Consider the following 15,067-nt stretch of genomic DNA (forward strand, 5'->3'; position numbering starts at 1 on the left):
AATATCTGCGAAAATTCAAAAACTAGAAAATGAATGTAAGTTGTCAAAGTGCTCAGAGGAGAAGCCCGAGTAAGTTTACATTCATCCATGCTTTGAGTTTAGATCCCTTTTAAAGGAAAAACAAACCCTTAATAAAAAAAAGCCCTTACCCCCTACCCTACATAGACCCCCTCCCCCCCAGCCTAGCTGCCCCCTAACTCTTTACTTACCCCTCTGTGCAGATTTTGTCCAGCGGAGTTCATTGGCACCATCTTTTTCTCTTCGGTAATCTTCGGAATGAGACCGGCACTTCTGCAATTTTCGTGAGTTTCGGCGCATGCACCGATTTGCCGGTCTCATTCCGAAGATTACCGAAGAGAAGAAGATGGCGCCCATGAACTCCGCTGGACAAAATCTGCACGGAGGGGTAAGTAAAGAGTTAGAGGCATTTGCCCGGGGGGGGGGGGCAGCTAGGCTGGGGGAGAGAAGGAAGGGGGTCTATGTAGGGTAGGGGGGTAGGGTTTTTTTTCAATTAAGGGTTTGTTTCTCCTTTAAGGAAACACAGTGCTCTTATGAAAGAATTATACCATCAAGTGGAATAAGGAGTGGCTTTACCAGTCACCTACAGTGTTGGACTGGGGGTCACATAGGCTACCGAAGGACCTGACCAGCTCTGAGGCCCACCCGAATTTCTGCAGGTATCGCGATGGGCAGGGCCACAGTATCCGCATATGCATACCTCCCAACAGTCCCGTTTTCTGCAGGACAGTCCCGCTTTTGAACAAGGGCCTAAATTTTTCACCTGATTATAATTTTTCTCTTTTTGACACAGTATTGGATTTGAACCGATTTACACGAAAACTCACTTTGAAACGCTTCTTTCACAAACAGACACATAATGTAGATCAAATTCTTTGTAACGATACTTCACATTCTATTTCAGAAGGAAACTCCAATTCACATGATGAAAGTGACAATATGACATATGATGGCTCTAACTTTATTGATGTATGTAATGTTGTAGATGCATGTCTAGATAGAAATGTTTTTACAGAAGTGACCCCAACGAAAATTGACAAAGCCCGGTCCTCATCCTTCTACCCAATCCAACATAGAGGGCAGTATATTGAATTATTCCAAAAATTAGTTGAACAGGATTTAGAAAAACTATCATACAAAACTAATTATGTACAAAAAAAATATAAAGCTAATTCCAATATTAGCCAAGGGGAAAAAAAAGCATTAAAAGAGCTGTCCCAAAATAAAGAAATTATAATAAAAAATTCGGATAAAGGCGGATCAGTGGTGGTATTGGATAGACTACAATATTTTGCGGAATGCTCTAGGCAATTGGATGACTGTGAGACATATGAGCCGTTACCCAGTGACCCAACTAATGACTATAAAGCTATTTTAGAAACAATATTTGACTTTGGAGTGGACATGAAGGTCTTTACCAAAGACCAACATGATGAAATAATATCCAACAACTCTAAAATACCTATCTTTCATGCTTTACCAAAAGTTCATAAAGGGATTGAACATGTTAAAGGGAGGCCTATAATTTCCGGTATTGACGGCTTAAATGAGAATCTCTCTCGTATTGTTGACAACATGTTACAACCCATAGTTAAACTGTTGCCATCATATGTAAGAGACACTGGCCATTACTTGAATATAGTGGAAAAAATTGACTGGTCACCGGAGTATAGTTGGTTGACACTAGATGTCACTTCTTTATATACCAGTATACAGCATGAAACAGGAATGAAGGCCATTGAATTTTGGCTATTATATTCAAATATCTACGACACAGATACACAACGGTTTATCCTGCTCAGTATTGAATACCTCCTAACACATAACTACTTTATGTTTGATGGGGTTTTTTACCTCCAGAGACGGGGCACCGCAATGGGGGCAAAATTTGCCCCCACATATGCTAACCTAGTAATGGGTTGGTGGGAACGGTGCAACATCTATGGACACATTAACCCCTTCAGACATTGTATAAAAAGTTACCAACGTTATATAGACGATTTGATTATAATTTGGGAGGGTACTGAACAGGAAGCAATCACTTTTGTGGAATACTGTAATACCAATAATCATAATTTACATTTTACACATAATTGGCAAAAAAACAAAATTGAATTTTTGGATATTTCTCTGAAGGGTACCATTAATGACAAAATAGAATGTGATGTATATATGAAACCCATTATGAGAAATACCATTTTAAGAGCCGACAGCTGTCATCCCAAATCGGTCCTGAGGGGCATACCAGTGGGGCAATTCTTGCGTCTAAGACGTATTTGCACTACTTGGGATGCCTTTCAGGACCAAGCCATGGCACTTTGGGATAGACTGCTGGAGAGGGAATACGATACGAGAGATATCAAAGAGGCTTATGAGAGAGCAGTGGCCACCTCCAGACATGATCTCCTAAGTAGAACCTCAAATAAAAAATCTAATAGCAAGCGAGCTAAAAAAACAAATAATTCGCAAAGACACTTTAACGAAAAATCAACATTGTTTATCACTCCCTTTAGTAGTCAAGCAAATCAGATTAAGAAAATAATTAATAGAAGATTGGAGGTCCTCAGAATGGACCCACTATTGGACCAATCAGTTCTGAATAATATTAGATATGTATTTAAACGTAATAGAACAATTGCAAGTGATGTCTCCCCCAGCCTATACTCACACAAAAGAACGGGAAAAAAAAGTAATCTATGGTTAAACAAAAATGGGTGCTATAAATGTGGTAAAAACAAATGTAAGGTTTGTAAACATATAATGATAAAAGAAAGCTTTAACAGCACTGTAACTGGAAAAAATTACCCTATACGTAGTTACATTAATTGTGACTCTAAATGTGTAATTTACTTAGCAACGTGTGAATGTGGCATACAATATGTGGGCCGCACATGCAGATCTTTAAAAGAACGGGTACGAGAACATCTCACACCTATTAATCTGAATAACTTGGACCACATTGGTTATAACCATAGGAGAGTATCAGCTATAAGTAAACATATCATGTTAAATCATAATGGTAATTTCAACCTAATAAAATTTCAAGGTATAGAACTGGTTAAACTAGGGGTGAGAGGAGGAGATCTGCAGAAAAAAATAGATCAAAGGGAGGTATATTGGATTTTCACATTAAAAACACGCCTCCCACAAGGATTGAATAGTGATTGGGAGGTTTCATGTTTCCTTTAAACCTAAGTAAATTCAAAATTACTGGAATAATTTGTATTTATTGAGATTCCGATTATTATATAAATTGTAACTAAATGTTCCCATATAGATATATAGAGGAAATAGAAAAAATGTAGCCTGAAAACAAACCATGAGTGTAATATGCTAATTTTAATGGGTGTATTGTTTTAATTGTACTCACTATATAAGACAGAGAGCTAGGAACAGACTCCACCTCTGATGAAGTGCCAAAGAGAGGCACGAAACGCGTCAGGTGACTAGACACGTCATGGTTTAGTTGTACAGCCTCAGGAGAATGCCTGTCTGTGTTTTTAAAGATGCTTGGAAATAAAGACTTTCTTCTTTTACTCTAATATCCCGTGGTTGTTGGCTCCAGTCTATCTCACTTTCTTGGATGTTGCCAATTTGCCAGGTGCGGAGTCTGGCTGACTGAGGGCCACCACGAGGATAGATGCGGACCAGTCGCGTGTGAGTAATAAATACATATAAAGTTGTTTTTACTCCGCTATACATGTGACTTAAGTCCTGCATATCATCGGACCTGTTTTTGAAAGTCCGTTAACTTTGTTATATTAATGTTACACGAAGATCCGGAAGTGTAAGCGGAAAGTATTGGTGAACTGCATTGTCATTAACAACTTTATTGACCCCGAGCAATACAGAGACAACTACAGCCACTGGGAGTGTCTCCGCAATTTCCATGCCCGCAAACCCTTGCTGAGTGAGGGAGACGACAGCGTCTCTACGTCGCCAGCTCCCAGGTTAAGAGGAACAGTGTGTTTGAAGCGGTCGGACATCACGTGGTTACACACACGCAGAGGGATACGCGCCTGTCCGTGGCGAGAGGCTGCCTTACAACAACTGCTGCGTCTTTCTAAGGGACCGCTACACAACGGCCATGATACCTGGGAACTGGTTTTAAAACAACACCGCGAAGAAGGGTAAGCTGGACATTGCTTAATATATTGCAAAATACCGGGGGAGTGAGTTATATTTGACTTGATTTTTTCAGCCATTAGACGCACCAAAATTTACGGTTCAACGCTTACAATGGCGGACCAAGCACACGAACAGGCATCAGAGACTGCTAACACACAGGCTTTTTGTATGCATGATATTGAATTTTTAAATGATACAAGGGGAAACAAAGCGGATCTTTTATTTACCGCAGGTGCTACAAATTTCTATAATTCGGAATCCAAATCTATGTCCGCAATCTTCTATCAGCTGGAAAAGTTGATGCTGGCTGAACAAAGAACTTGGTGGGACTACACTACAATGGAGAGGTATACTAAAGAGAAACGTATCCCTAGGGGGCTGAGAATAAATAAATACCCTGCTTTTAGAGTTGATCCTAAAGATCATGAATTTATAACAGCCTGGAATGAAGCATTGACCACTTGTTCTATAACCTTGATGACACTGATTGCTAATAAGGAAAGAGTGAAACATGCAGAATTAAAGACTGAAATTTATTTATTACAAGCAGAGATGAATAATCTACCAAGAAATAGTGATTTCATATATAGAGATAAAAAATTAAAGGCAAAATTGAACAACAATGAGGATGAAATCATGCAGATCAAACAACAAAAGTACAACAGAGATAAAATTGATTTTGATAATGACAATGTTTATACTTGGCACAGGATGCGACCACCTCAGCTACCACGACCTGCAATGAAAAAGAAGAACTATACTTTTAAAAAGAAGAAATCAGGATCACGTAACACATATTCAGATACTGGATCCAGTAGAGTGTCATTCTCAGACACAGCCTATACCAGCGATGAGGACGCCGAATATCCGATGAGAGATGAATCCAGGGTCTTTTTAAACGCCAAGCGCAAGAGATTTCTGGACAGTGGGGATCCAGGACTGGGGATGGGGGACAGAGGGGATCAGAGATAAGTATGGAAATGTCTAAGCCTAATAATGTCATAAACTTGTCTTCTAGCACTTTAACACCATCACAAATTAGCCTTTTGAACAAGGGCCTAAATTTTTCACCTGATTATAATTTTTCTCTTTTTGACACAGTATTGGATTTGAACCGATTTACACGAAAACTCACTTTGAAACGCTTCTTTCACAAACAGACACATAATGTAGATCAAATTCTTTGTAACGATACTTCACATTCTATTTCAGAAGGAAACTCCAATTCACATGATGAAAGTGACAATATGACATATGATGGCTCTAACTTTATTGATGTATGTAATGTTGTAGATGCATGTCTAGATAGAAATGTTTTTACAGAAGTGACCCCAACGAAAATTGACAAAGCCCGGTCCTCATCCTTCTACCCAATCCAACATAGAGGGCAGTATATTGAATTATTCCAAAAATTAGTTGAACAGGATTTAGAAAAACTATCATACAAAACTAATTATGTACAAAAAAAATATAAAGCTAATTCCAATATTAGCCAAGGGGAAAAAAAAGCATTAAAAGAGCTGTCCCAAAATAAAGAAATTATAATAAAAAATTCGGATAAAGGCGGATCAGTGGTGGTATTGGATAGACTACAATATTTTGCGGAATGCTCTAGGCAATTGGATGACTGTGAGACATATGAGCCGTTACCCAGTGACCCAACTAATGACTATAAAGCTATTTTAGAAACAATATTTGACTTTGGAGTGGACATGAAGGTCTTTACCAAAGACCAACATGATGAAATAATATCCAACAACTCTAAAATACCTATCTTTCATGCTTTACCAAAAGTTCATAAAGGGATTGAACATGTTAAAGGGAGGCCTATAATTTCCGGTATTGACGGCTTAAATGAGAATCTCTCTCGTATTGTTGACAACATGTTACAACCCATAGTTAAACTGTTGCCATCATATGTAAGAGACACTGGCCATTACTTGAATATAGTGGAAAAAATTGACTGGTCACCGGAGTATAGTTGGTTGACACTAGATGTCACTTCTTTATATACCAGTATACAGCATGAAACAGGAATGAAGGCCATTGAATTTTGGCTATTATATTCAAATATCTACGACACAGATACACAACGGTTTATCCTGCTCAGTATTGAATACCTCCTAACACATAACTACTTTATGTTTGATGGGGTTTTTTACCTCCAGAGACGGGGCACCGCAATGGGGGCAAAATTTGCCCCCACATATGCTAACCTAGTAATGGGTTGGTGGGAACGGTGCAACATCTATGGACACATTAACCCCTTCAGACATTGTATAAAAAGTTACCAACGTTATATAGACGATTTGATTATAATTTGGGAGGGTACTGAACAGGAAGCAATCACTTTTGTGGAATACTGTAATACCAATAATCATAATTTACATTTTACACATAATTGGCAAAAAAACAAAATTGAATTTTTGGATATTTCTCTGAAGGGTACCATTAATGACAAAATAGAATGTGATGTATATATGAAACCCATTATGAGAAATACCATTTTAAGAGCCGACAGCTGTCATCCCAAATCGGTCCTGAGGGGCATACCAGTGGGGCAATTCTTGCGTCTAAGACGTATTTGCACTACTTGGGATGCCTTTCAGGACCAAGCCATGGCACTTTGGGATAGACTGCTGGAGAGGGAATACGATACGAGAGATATCAAAGAGGCTTATGAGAGAGCAGTGGCCACCTCCAGACATGATCTCCTAAGTAGAACCTCAAATAAAAAATCTAATAGCAAGCGAGCTAAAAAAACAAATAATTCGCAAAGACACTTTAACGAAAAATCAACATTGTTTATCACTCCCTTTAGTAGTCAAGCAAATCAGATTAAGAAAATAATTAATAGAAGATTGGAGGTCCTCAGAATGGACCCACTATTGGACCAATCAGTTCTGAATAATATTAGATATGTATTTAAACGTAATAGAACAATTGCAAGTGATGTCTCCCCCAGCCTATACTCACACAAAAGAACGGGAAAAAAAAGTAATCTATGGTTAAACAAAAATGGGTGCTATAAATGTGGTAAAAACAAATGTAAGGTTTGTAAACATATAATGATAAAAGAAAGCTTTAACAGCACTGTAACTGGAAAAAATTACCCTATACGTAGTTACATTAATTGTGACTCTAAATGTGTAATTTACTTAGCAACGTGTGAATGTGGCATACAATATGTGGGCCGCACATGCAGATCTTTAAAAGAACGGGTACGAGAACATCTCACACCTATTAATCTGAATAACTTGGACCACATTGGTTATAACCATAGGAGAGTATCAGCTATAAGTAAACATATCATGTTAAATCATAATGGTAATTTCAACCTAATAAAATTTCAAGGTATAGAACTGGTTAAACTAGGGGTGAGAGGAGGAGATCTGCAGAAAAAAATAGATCAAAGGGAGGTATATTGGATTTTCACATTAAAAACACGCCTCCCACAAGGATTGAATAGTGATTGGGAGGTTTCATGTTTCCTTTAAACCTAAGTAAATTCAAAATTACTGGAATAATTTGTATTTATTGAGATTCCGATTATTATATAAATTGTAACTAAATGTTCCCATATAGATATATAGAGGAAATAGAAAAAATGTAGCCTGAAAACAAACCATGAGTGTAATATGCTAATTTTAATGGGTGTATTGTTTTAATTGTACTCACTATATAAGACAGAGAGCTAGGAACAGACTCCACCTCTGATGAAGTGCCAAAGAGAGGCACGAAACGCGTCAGGTGACTAGACACGTCATGGTTTAGTTGTACAGCCTCAGGAGAATGCCTGTCTGTGTTTTTAAAGATGCTTGGAAATAAAGACTTTCTTCTTTTACTCTAATATCCCGTGGTTGTTGGCTCCAGTCTATCTCACTTTCTTAAAGGAAAAACAAACCCTTAATAAAAAAAAGCCCTTACCCCCTACCCTACATAGACCCCCTCCCCCCAGCCTAGCTGCCCCCTAACTCTTTACTTACCCCTCTGTGCAGATTTTGTCCAGCGGAGTTCATTGGCACCATCTTTTTCTCTTCGGTAATCTTCGGAATGAGACCGGCACTTCTGCAATTTTCGTGAGTTTCGGCGCATGCACCGATTTGCCGGTCTCATTCCGAAGATTACCGAAGAGAAGAAGATGGCGCCCATGAACTCCGCTGGACAAAATCTGCACGGAGGGGTAAGTAAAGAGTTAGAGGCATTTGCCCGGGGGGGGGGGCAGCTAGGCTGGGGGAGAGAAGGAAGGGGGTCTATGTAGGGTAGGGGGGTAGGGTTTTTTTTCAATTAAGGGTTTGTTTCTCCTTTAAGGAAACACAGTGCTCTTATGAAAGAATTATACCATCAAGTGGAATAAGGAGTGGCTTTACCAGTCACCTACAGTGTTGGACTGGGGGTCACATAGGCTACCGAAGGACCTGACCAGCTCTGAGGCCCACCCGAATTTCTGCAGGTATCGCGATGGGCAGGGCCACAGTATCCGCATATGCATACCTCCCAACAGTCCCGTTTTCTGCAGGACAGTCCCGCTTTTGACAGCTCAACCCCCAGTCCCTCGTTTGTACTGAAAAGTCCCGACTTTCTCTGCACTGAACAGCCAGAAAAAGAACCAAACTTTCTAACTAAATTGGCTTTTTGGCAGAGAGCCCAGAACAGCCACCAGGTGCACCTAAGATACTTTGTAATAATTTTGAGATAAGCAAATAAGTAAGTGTAACAATTTAGATAAGGAGGTCCCTTGGGAAAATTTAGACAGCTTAAAGGGCAATTCAACTTCATTAGCAGAACTGTAATAACTGGGAAAAAAAACACAAATATGTTCAAACTTTTATAACCTGCCAAATTTTGTAAAATGAACATAGTAATTAGGGGGTGTGGCCACAAAAATAGGCATGGCCGGAAAAAAAAAAATCAGCACGCGTATCGCAGCACATTTTTTTTGTCCCTCTTTTTCCCCCCAAAATGTTGGGATGTATGTATATGTTGTTCTAATGTACAAGTGGGTCATGCAGATCCCATTCAAGCAGTCATCACAATACAAATTCCTGCAACCAATAAAAATGACAGTATTTAGTACATGAGTATTAAGGTGGCTTGTAGAAGCCCGTGGGGCTTTTGTGTTCCGCTGAAGAGAAGGAGGGATAAAACAGAAACATGATGGCAGCCCATAGGGACCAATCAGGGAAAATAAAGAGAAACGCCAAACAGATAGCAATGATTGTTTATCTAATGAGAATAACATAAAAAAGCACAATGAAAATGAAAAATAAAATCACAAAATATATAAACAAAATGATACAAAATAAATAAAAGAAATTGCAAATCTACAACATCATTTCAATAATCAGAGAATTAATTTGCATAACAATCAGCCCATTGAACGTTTACACTTCATCTGCAGATTTTGTGCTTCATTAGATGTATGTACAACACAGTCTGAAATATCAGTCAGTCTGAAGTGTGTGGGTATCGAGCAGGAAGATTTAACAGAACACACAAGGTCCAATACTGAGAACTCCCCCCCGTGTCATACAACATTGTCTGTGCAGTCACAGGTTTAAACGATCCACTCACTGGCCCTTTAAATGGGAAGGAATCCTGTTTTATCCCTCTATTGGTTCATGTCATGTGACAACACACAACGGACACTTTATTATTCCATAAAAACTGGGTCTGCACAATGTCTGGAAATGGCTTGAAATCCCTATCCGTGGGATCTAAACCGGTTATCTTATAGAAAGAGATTCTTGAGTGATTTTACATTTAATGTATTACCCTATAACCAAACATGGGGAAAAAGAACATAACTGTTCTGTGCCGCTAAAACAGAACCAGATTTACACTGATCCGATTCCCATTTTTGCCTATTAATTCATCCGCTGGCCCTGAAGATCTGGAGGAAAGGTTTTATTGAGCAATATCACTTTAAAGGAGAAGTAAACTCCTTATTAAAAAATAAACCCTTCCCTACATAGACCCCCCTCCACCCCCAGCCCAGGTATTACCCCAGATAAATGCCCCTAACTTTTTACTAGGGATGCAGCAAATCCAGGATGTGGTTCGGGATTCTGGCTTTTTCAGCAGGATTCTGGCAAATCCTTCTGCCCGGCCGAACCAAATCTAAATTTGCATATGCAAATTAGTGGCGGGTAGGGAAATCACGTGACTTTTTTAACAAAACTAAGAAGTAAAAAAATGTTTTCCCTTCCCATATGCAAATTAGAATTCGGTATTCGGCCGAATCTTTCACGAAGGATTCGGCCAAATCCAAAATAGTGGATTCGGTGCATCCCTACTTTTTACTTACCCCTTGGTGCAGATTTACGGCATCGTAGTTCACGGCAGCCATCTACTTCTCTTCGGTCTTCAACGGGAAGTAAGTTCCGTGTCGGCGCATGCGCAGTTGAAGCAGTCTTCGGGATTTTGTCAACTGCGCATGCGCTGAAAGTCACTGAAAATTCCCGAACACCAGAAGACCGAAGAAGATGTTGCCCGTAAAAATCTGCCCTGGCCAAGTAATTCTTTGGAATTGGACATCTTTCACTTTCTAGATTTCAAAATTTTCGTTTTTAAATGGCTGAAAATTAATTTTGCACAAAAATGATGATGCTGTGCTTAGAAAATGAAGTTAGTTAGCAAGGAAGAGACGTATATCAGAGAGAGTCAGATTTTTAATGGCTACCACATACCCAGAAGTTATAAGAAGGGTATAAATCCATCTCTGAGTACTTGGGCAAAAGTTGGGGTCTATTATATTAATTCTGGTCCTTGTGAAAACCATGACACTAGAGCAAGTGTTAAGCCAATATTAACCCAATAAAAACCCAAGGACTCATTGAGAAAAGTGGATTGGCTGAAGGTTTAAGACTATTGATGAATCACCTATGAATGGATCATATAAAATGTCATATAAAGACTCTTGGCCAAGTCACTGTGTTTGGCCCCATGAGGATCACAGAACAAGACTCTGCTTTTTCATGCATTGTCTTTTTAACATACAGAGAGCGCTAGTATTAGGGTATAGATTGCACCTACAAGCAAAGTATTTTGAAGATTTATTTTCTTTGGGTCTTTGGCCCCCTACTACTCACATACAGTAGCCTATGATTAAGTGCCTAGTGAACAAAACGCATGAGGCTATTTTAGCAAGTGGCTGCTATTTCTCCATGGTACGACCCCAATTATGTGCATGGTTGGATGGGTGTAGAATGAGGCCATTGCTCATTTACCAATACAGCTAATGACCTTCCACTCAAACCCTATTGCCTGGTGTTTGAGAAAACTAGCAAATAAGATAAGGACCAATCTTCTGAGTTTCTTTTAATTTAGGGAGCACACTGGTGACCTACACTGTACCCTCATGTTATTTTGCTGGAGTTTTGTTCTGTATGTCCTTTATGGCCTATGAAGCTGATCAACTGCTGTACATTTATTACTTCAACTGAGGAACTATGGAAGATCGGAAGGAACTTTTCAACCCAACTCACCCCACGCTACCACTTGCCACTACTGAACCCACTTCCACTGGCCAACAGCAAATGGGAACTAGATGGAATTTTTTTTTCATGGGGGAAATGTGCCCACCCCGTTATGCCACCTATGCTGCCCAATTCTAGTGCCTATGGTTAGGAGTTGTTTCAGCGATGAATAGACTGGAATATAGTCCAGATTTGATATTTCGGCCACCATATTGCCCTACATTTCTGTCCCTACTTACAAAGGCTGCTGTGTGTGGTAGAGTCCTGCGCGGAACCAATTGCTAAGACACGGACCGACCCAAACTCGCATATTTACCTACTTTGATCCGCTACCCGACCCCGCAATTGCCTTATCCGCAAACCGGCCAACCATCAAACAGGAAGTGATGGTGCTGCAAACCGGAAGTGGCGTCATCGAAAGTGGGCGGGACGGATACAATTTTTGTAAAACTTTAAAAGGAGTAAAATATAGACAATATTACATAAGATAAGAAATGTATCTTATATTGCAGACTCGCGGGTATACTCGCACCTGAAAATCCTCCCCTCATTCCACAAGGTGCCCGCTTTTTTTGCGGGTAACCCGTGGGTACCTGACCCGTTGCAGGAATCTAGGGTGTGGCCCATTATGAGAGGTAGCCCCTGTTTGCACCCCACCAAAGACAGCTCTGCTGCTATCCCTAAGGCTTGGCAAGTTCTGGTTAATAAGAGGGCGGTGTTGCCGTTTTCCTTCAATATGCTACAGATAGAAAGGAACACACACAAATGCATTGCACATGGTATTCAGTCATTTAAAAACAAAAGAAAATCAACAAAAATAACAGAAATTACATTTTCATGATAAGGAATGAAAGTACAAAGATGACTTTATTAAAATGACACGCCTTCATCATTCCGCACCGTATTACAATATTTTCATCAGAAGCAAAACAACAACAAAAAAAGGAATATTTAGACCGTTGCATAATAAAATGAGCTCCTGCTACACATTATGTACTTCCTTTGTCCGGCTTTCCACGGCTACTTTGGCGTAACAATCGTTTATGGTGAAGCGTCAGGACATGGAGTCGTGTGGAACACTGGGGTAGGAGTCAGTAGTCACACTGGTACTTAGAAGAAGTCTTAGTGTTGGATTGACCATTAAGGAATTCATCGATTAGTTCTTCATTATCATGGTCGGAGTTCTGCTCAGACTCTAGTAGTGACCATTCATTTCAGGAATGTCATGTAGAACAGTCAGTGTTGGACTGGGATGCCAGGGACCCACCAGAAAACCTTAGACCCACTTTCCAAACTATTATTCCTCCTCTCCTCACTCAACCTCTCTTTTCTCTTAGTCTTTTATCTCTACATACTATACTTTATTCTTCCATTATTAAAGGGATACTGTCATGGGAAAAAAAAATTTTTTTCAAAATGAATCAGTTAATAGTGCTGCTCCAGCAGAATTCTGCACTGAAATCCATTTCTCAAAAGAGCAGACACATTTTTTTATATTCAATTTGGAAATCTGACATGGGGCTAGACATATTGTAAATTTCCCAGCTGCCCCAAGTCATGTGACTTGTGCTCTGATAAACTTCAATCACTCTTTACTGCTGTACTGCAAGTTGGAGTGATATCACCCACTCCCCCCCCCCAGCAGCCAAACAAAAGAACAATGGGAAAGTAACCAGATAGCAGCTCCCTAACACAAGATAACAGCTGCCTGGTAGATCTAAGAACAACACTCAATAGTAAAAACCCATGTCCCACTGAGACACATTCAAGGGATACTGTCATGGGAAAAAAACTTTTTTTCAAAATGAATCAGTTAATAGTGCTGTTCCAGCAGAATTCTGCGCTGAAATCCATTTCTCAAAAGAGCAAACAGATTTTTTTATATTTAATTTTAAAATCTGACATGGGGCTAGACATTTTGTCAATTTCCCAGCTGCCCCAAGTCATGTGACGTGTGCCTGCACTTCAGGAGAGAAATGCTTTTTGGCAGGCTGCTGTTTTTCCTTCTCAATGTATCTGAATGTGTCTCAGTGGGACATGGGTTTTTACTATTGAGTGTTGTTCTTAGATCTACCAGGCAGCTGTTATCTTGTGTTAGGAAGCTGTTATCTGGTTACCTTCCCATTGTTCTTTTGTTAGGCTGCTGGGGGAAAAAGGGAGGGGGGATGATATCACTCTAACTTGCAGTACAGCAGTAAAGAGTGATTGAAGTTTATCAGAGCACAAGTCACATGACTTGGGGCAGCTGGGAAATTGACAATATGTCTAGCCCCATGTCAGATTTCAAAATTGAATATAAAAAAATCTGTTTGCTCTTTTGAGAAATGGATTTCAATGTAGAATTCTGCTGGAGCAGCACTATTAACTGATTCATTTTGAAAAAAAAATTTTTCCCATGACAGTATCCCTTTCAGTTACATTGAGAAGGAAAAACAGCAGCCTGCCAGAAAGCATTTCTCTCCTAAAGTGCAGGCACAAGTCACATGACCAGGGGCAGCTGGGAAATTGACAAAATGTCTAGCCCCATGTCAGAATTTCAAAATTGAATATAAAAAGATCTGTTTACTCTTTTGAGAAATGGATTTCAGTGCAGAATTCTGCTGCAGCAGCACTATTAACTGATGCGTTTTGGAAAAAAAATGTTTTCCGATGACAGTATCCCTTTAAGCTCCTTAAAGAAATAGGGAATGACCATGAAATAGGCCAAATGGTTAGAAGCAAGAGGCCCACTGACACCTGGGCCCACCAGGACTTTTCCTGATATCCCGGTGGGCCAGTCCAACACCGAGAACAGTGAAATACTTTGGCAATGCCCACTGTTAGCCAAGTGGTAAGGACCAGAATTTCTTTAGAGTATTCCTTACCATTGGCTGGAGGGAAGGGAATATATAGAGAAACAAACCAGGAGTGCATGAATCATTCACAGTGGTGCTGGATACATTACTTCAACAAACATATTTCTGTGCAAACATCTTAAAATTAAGGGGGGGGGGAAACCTTGCTACATTAAAATATCTCTGAGGCTGACAGACCATTTTCTCTCCGTTGGACTTGACTGACTAGTGGAGGAAGAGTACCGAGTATCTGTTGAGTTTGCTGGTCTTCACCGACGAGCTAAGCATTTCAGAATCCGTGGTTAACCTTTGGATGCCAAAGAGGTTGCTATCAAGTGAGAACTTACTGGTACACAACATTTCAATACTTTACAGGCATAAAACAACAACAAAAAAAATCAACAGAACTTTAATAGATGAATGAAGGAACAAAACCAGTACCAAATCTTGGGACTAAAGCAAATGACTAGATTAAATGGTGAGTATACATCCCCCTCCCATAGTCAACAAGAGTTCAATGGGCAAAGAGTATGCTTGAACTTTTGGACTGTTATTTTAATTAAGAAATATCTATATTGTGTTACTTCTTGCCTGGTTCTATAAAGCAAA

General features: G+C 39.6%; 1 protein-coding gene across 2 annotated transcripts; it reads left to right on the plus strand.

Moving 5' to 3' along the window:
- The first annotated feature begins 3,544 nt into the window (after positions 1 to 3,544).
- LOC121395346 lies at positions 3,545 to 8,046 on the plus strand. Of its 2 annotated transcripts, none has more exons than XM_041568676.1 (2): positions 3,545 to 4,493; positions 4,857 to 8,046. In XM_041568676.1, the coding sequence occupies exon 2, from the start codon at positions 5,121 to 5,123 to the stop codon at positions 7,641 to 7,643; it is 2,523 nt and encodes an 840-aa protein (XP_041424610.1). In that variant the 5' UTR covers positions 3,545 to 4,493; positions 4,857 to 5,120; the 3' UTR covers positions 7,644 to 8,046. Both variants share the same exon structure in this region, with proteins under 2 accessions (XP_041424610.1, XP_041424611.1).
- The last annotated feature ends 7,021 nt before the right edge of the window (positions 8,047 to 15,067 follow it).

This window comes from Xenopus laevis, chromosome 7L (genome assembly GCF_017654675.1).
Source record: "Xenopus laevis strain J_2021 chromosome 7L, Xenopus_laevis_v10.1, whole genome shotgun sequence".
Classification (NCBI taxonomy): Eukaryota; Metazoa; Chordata; class Amphibia; order Anura; family Pipidae; genus Xenopus; species Xenopus laevis.

Coding starts and splice junctions, on each gene's coding strand:
- LOC121395346 (XM_041568676.1), top strand. CDS start 5,121: ATGGAAATGTCTAAGCCTAATAATGTCATAAACTTGTCTTCTAGCACT.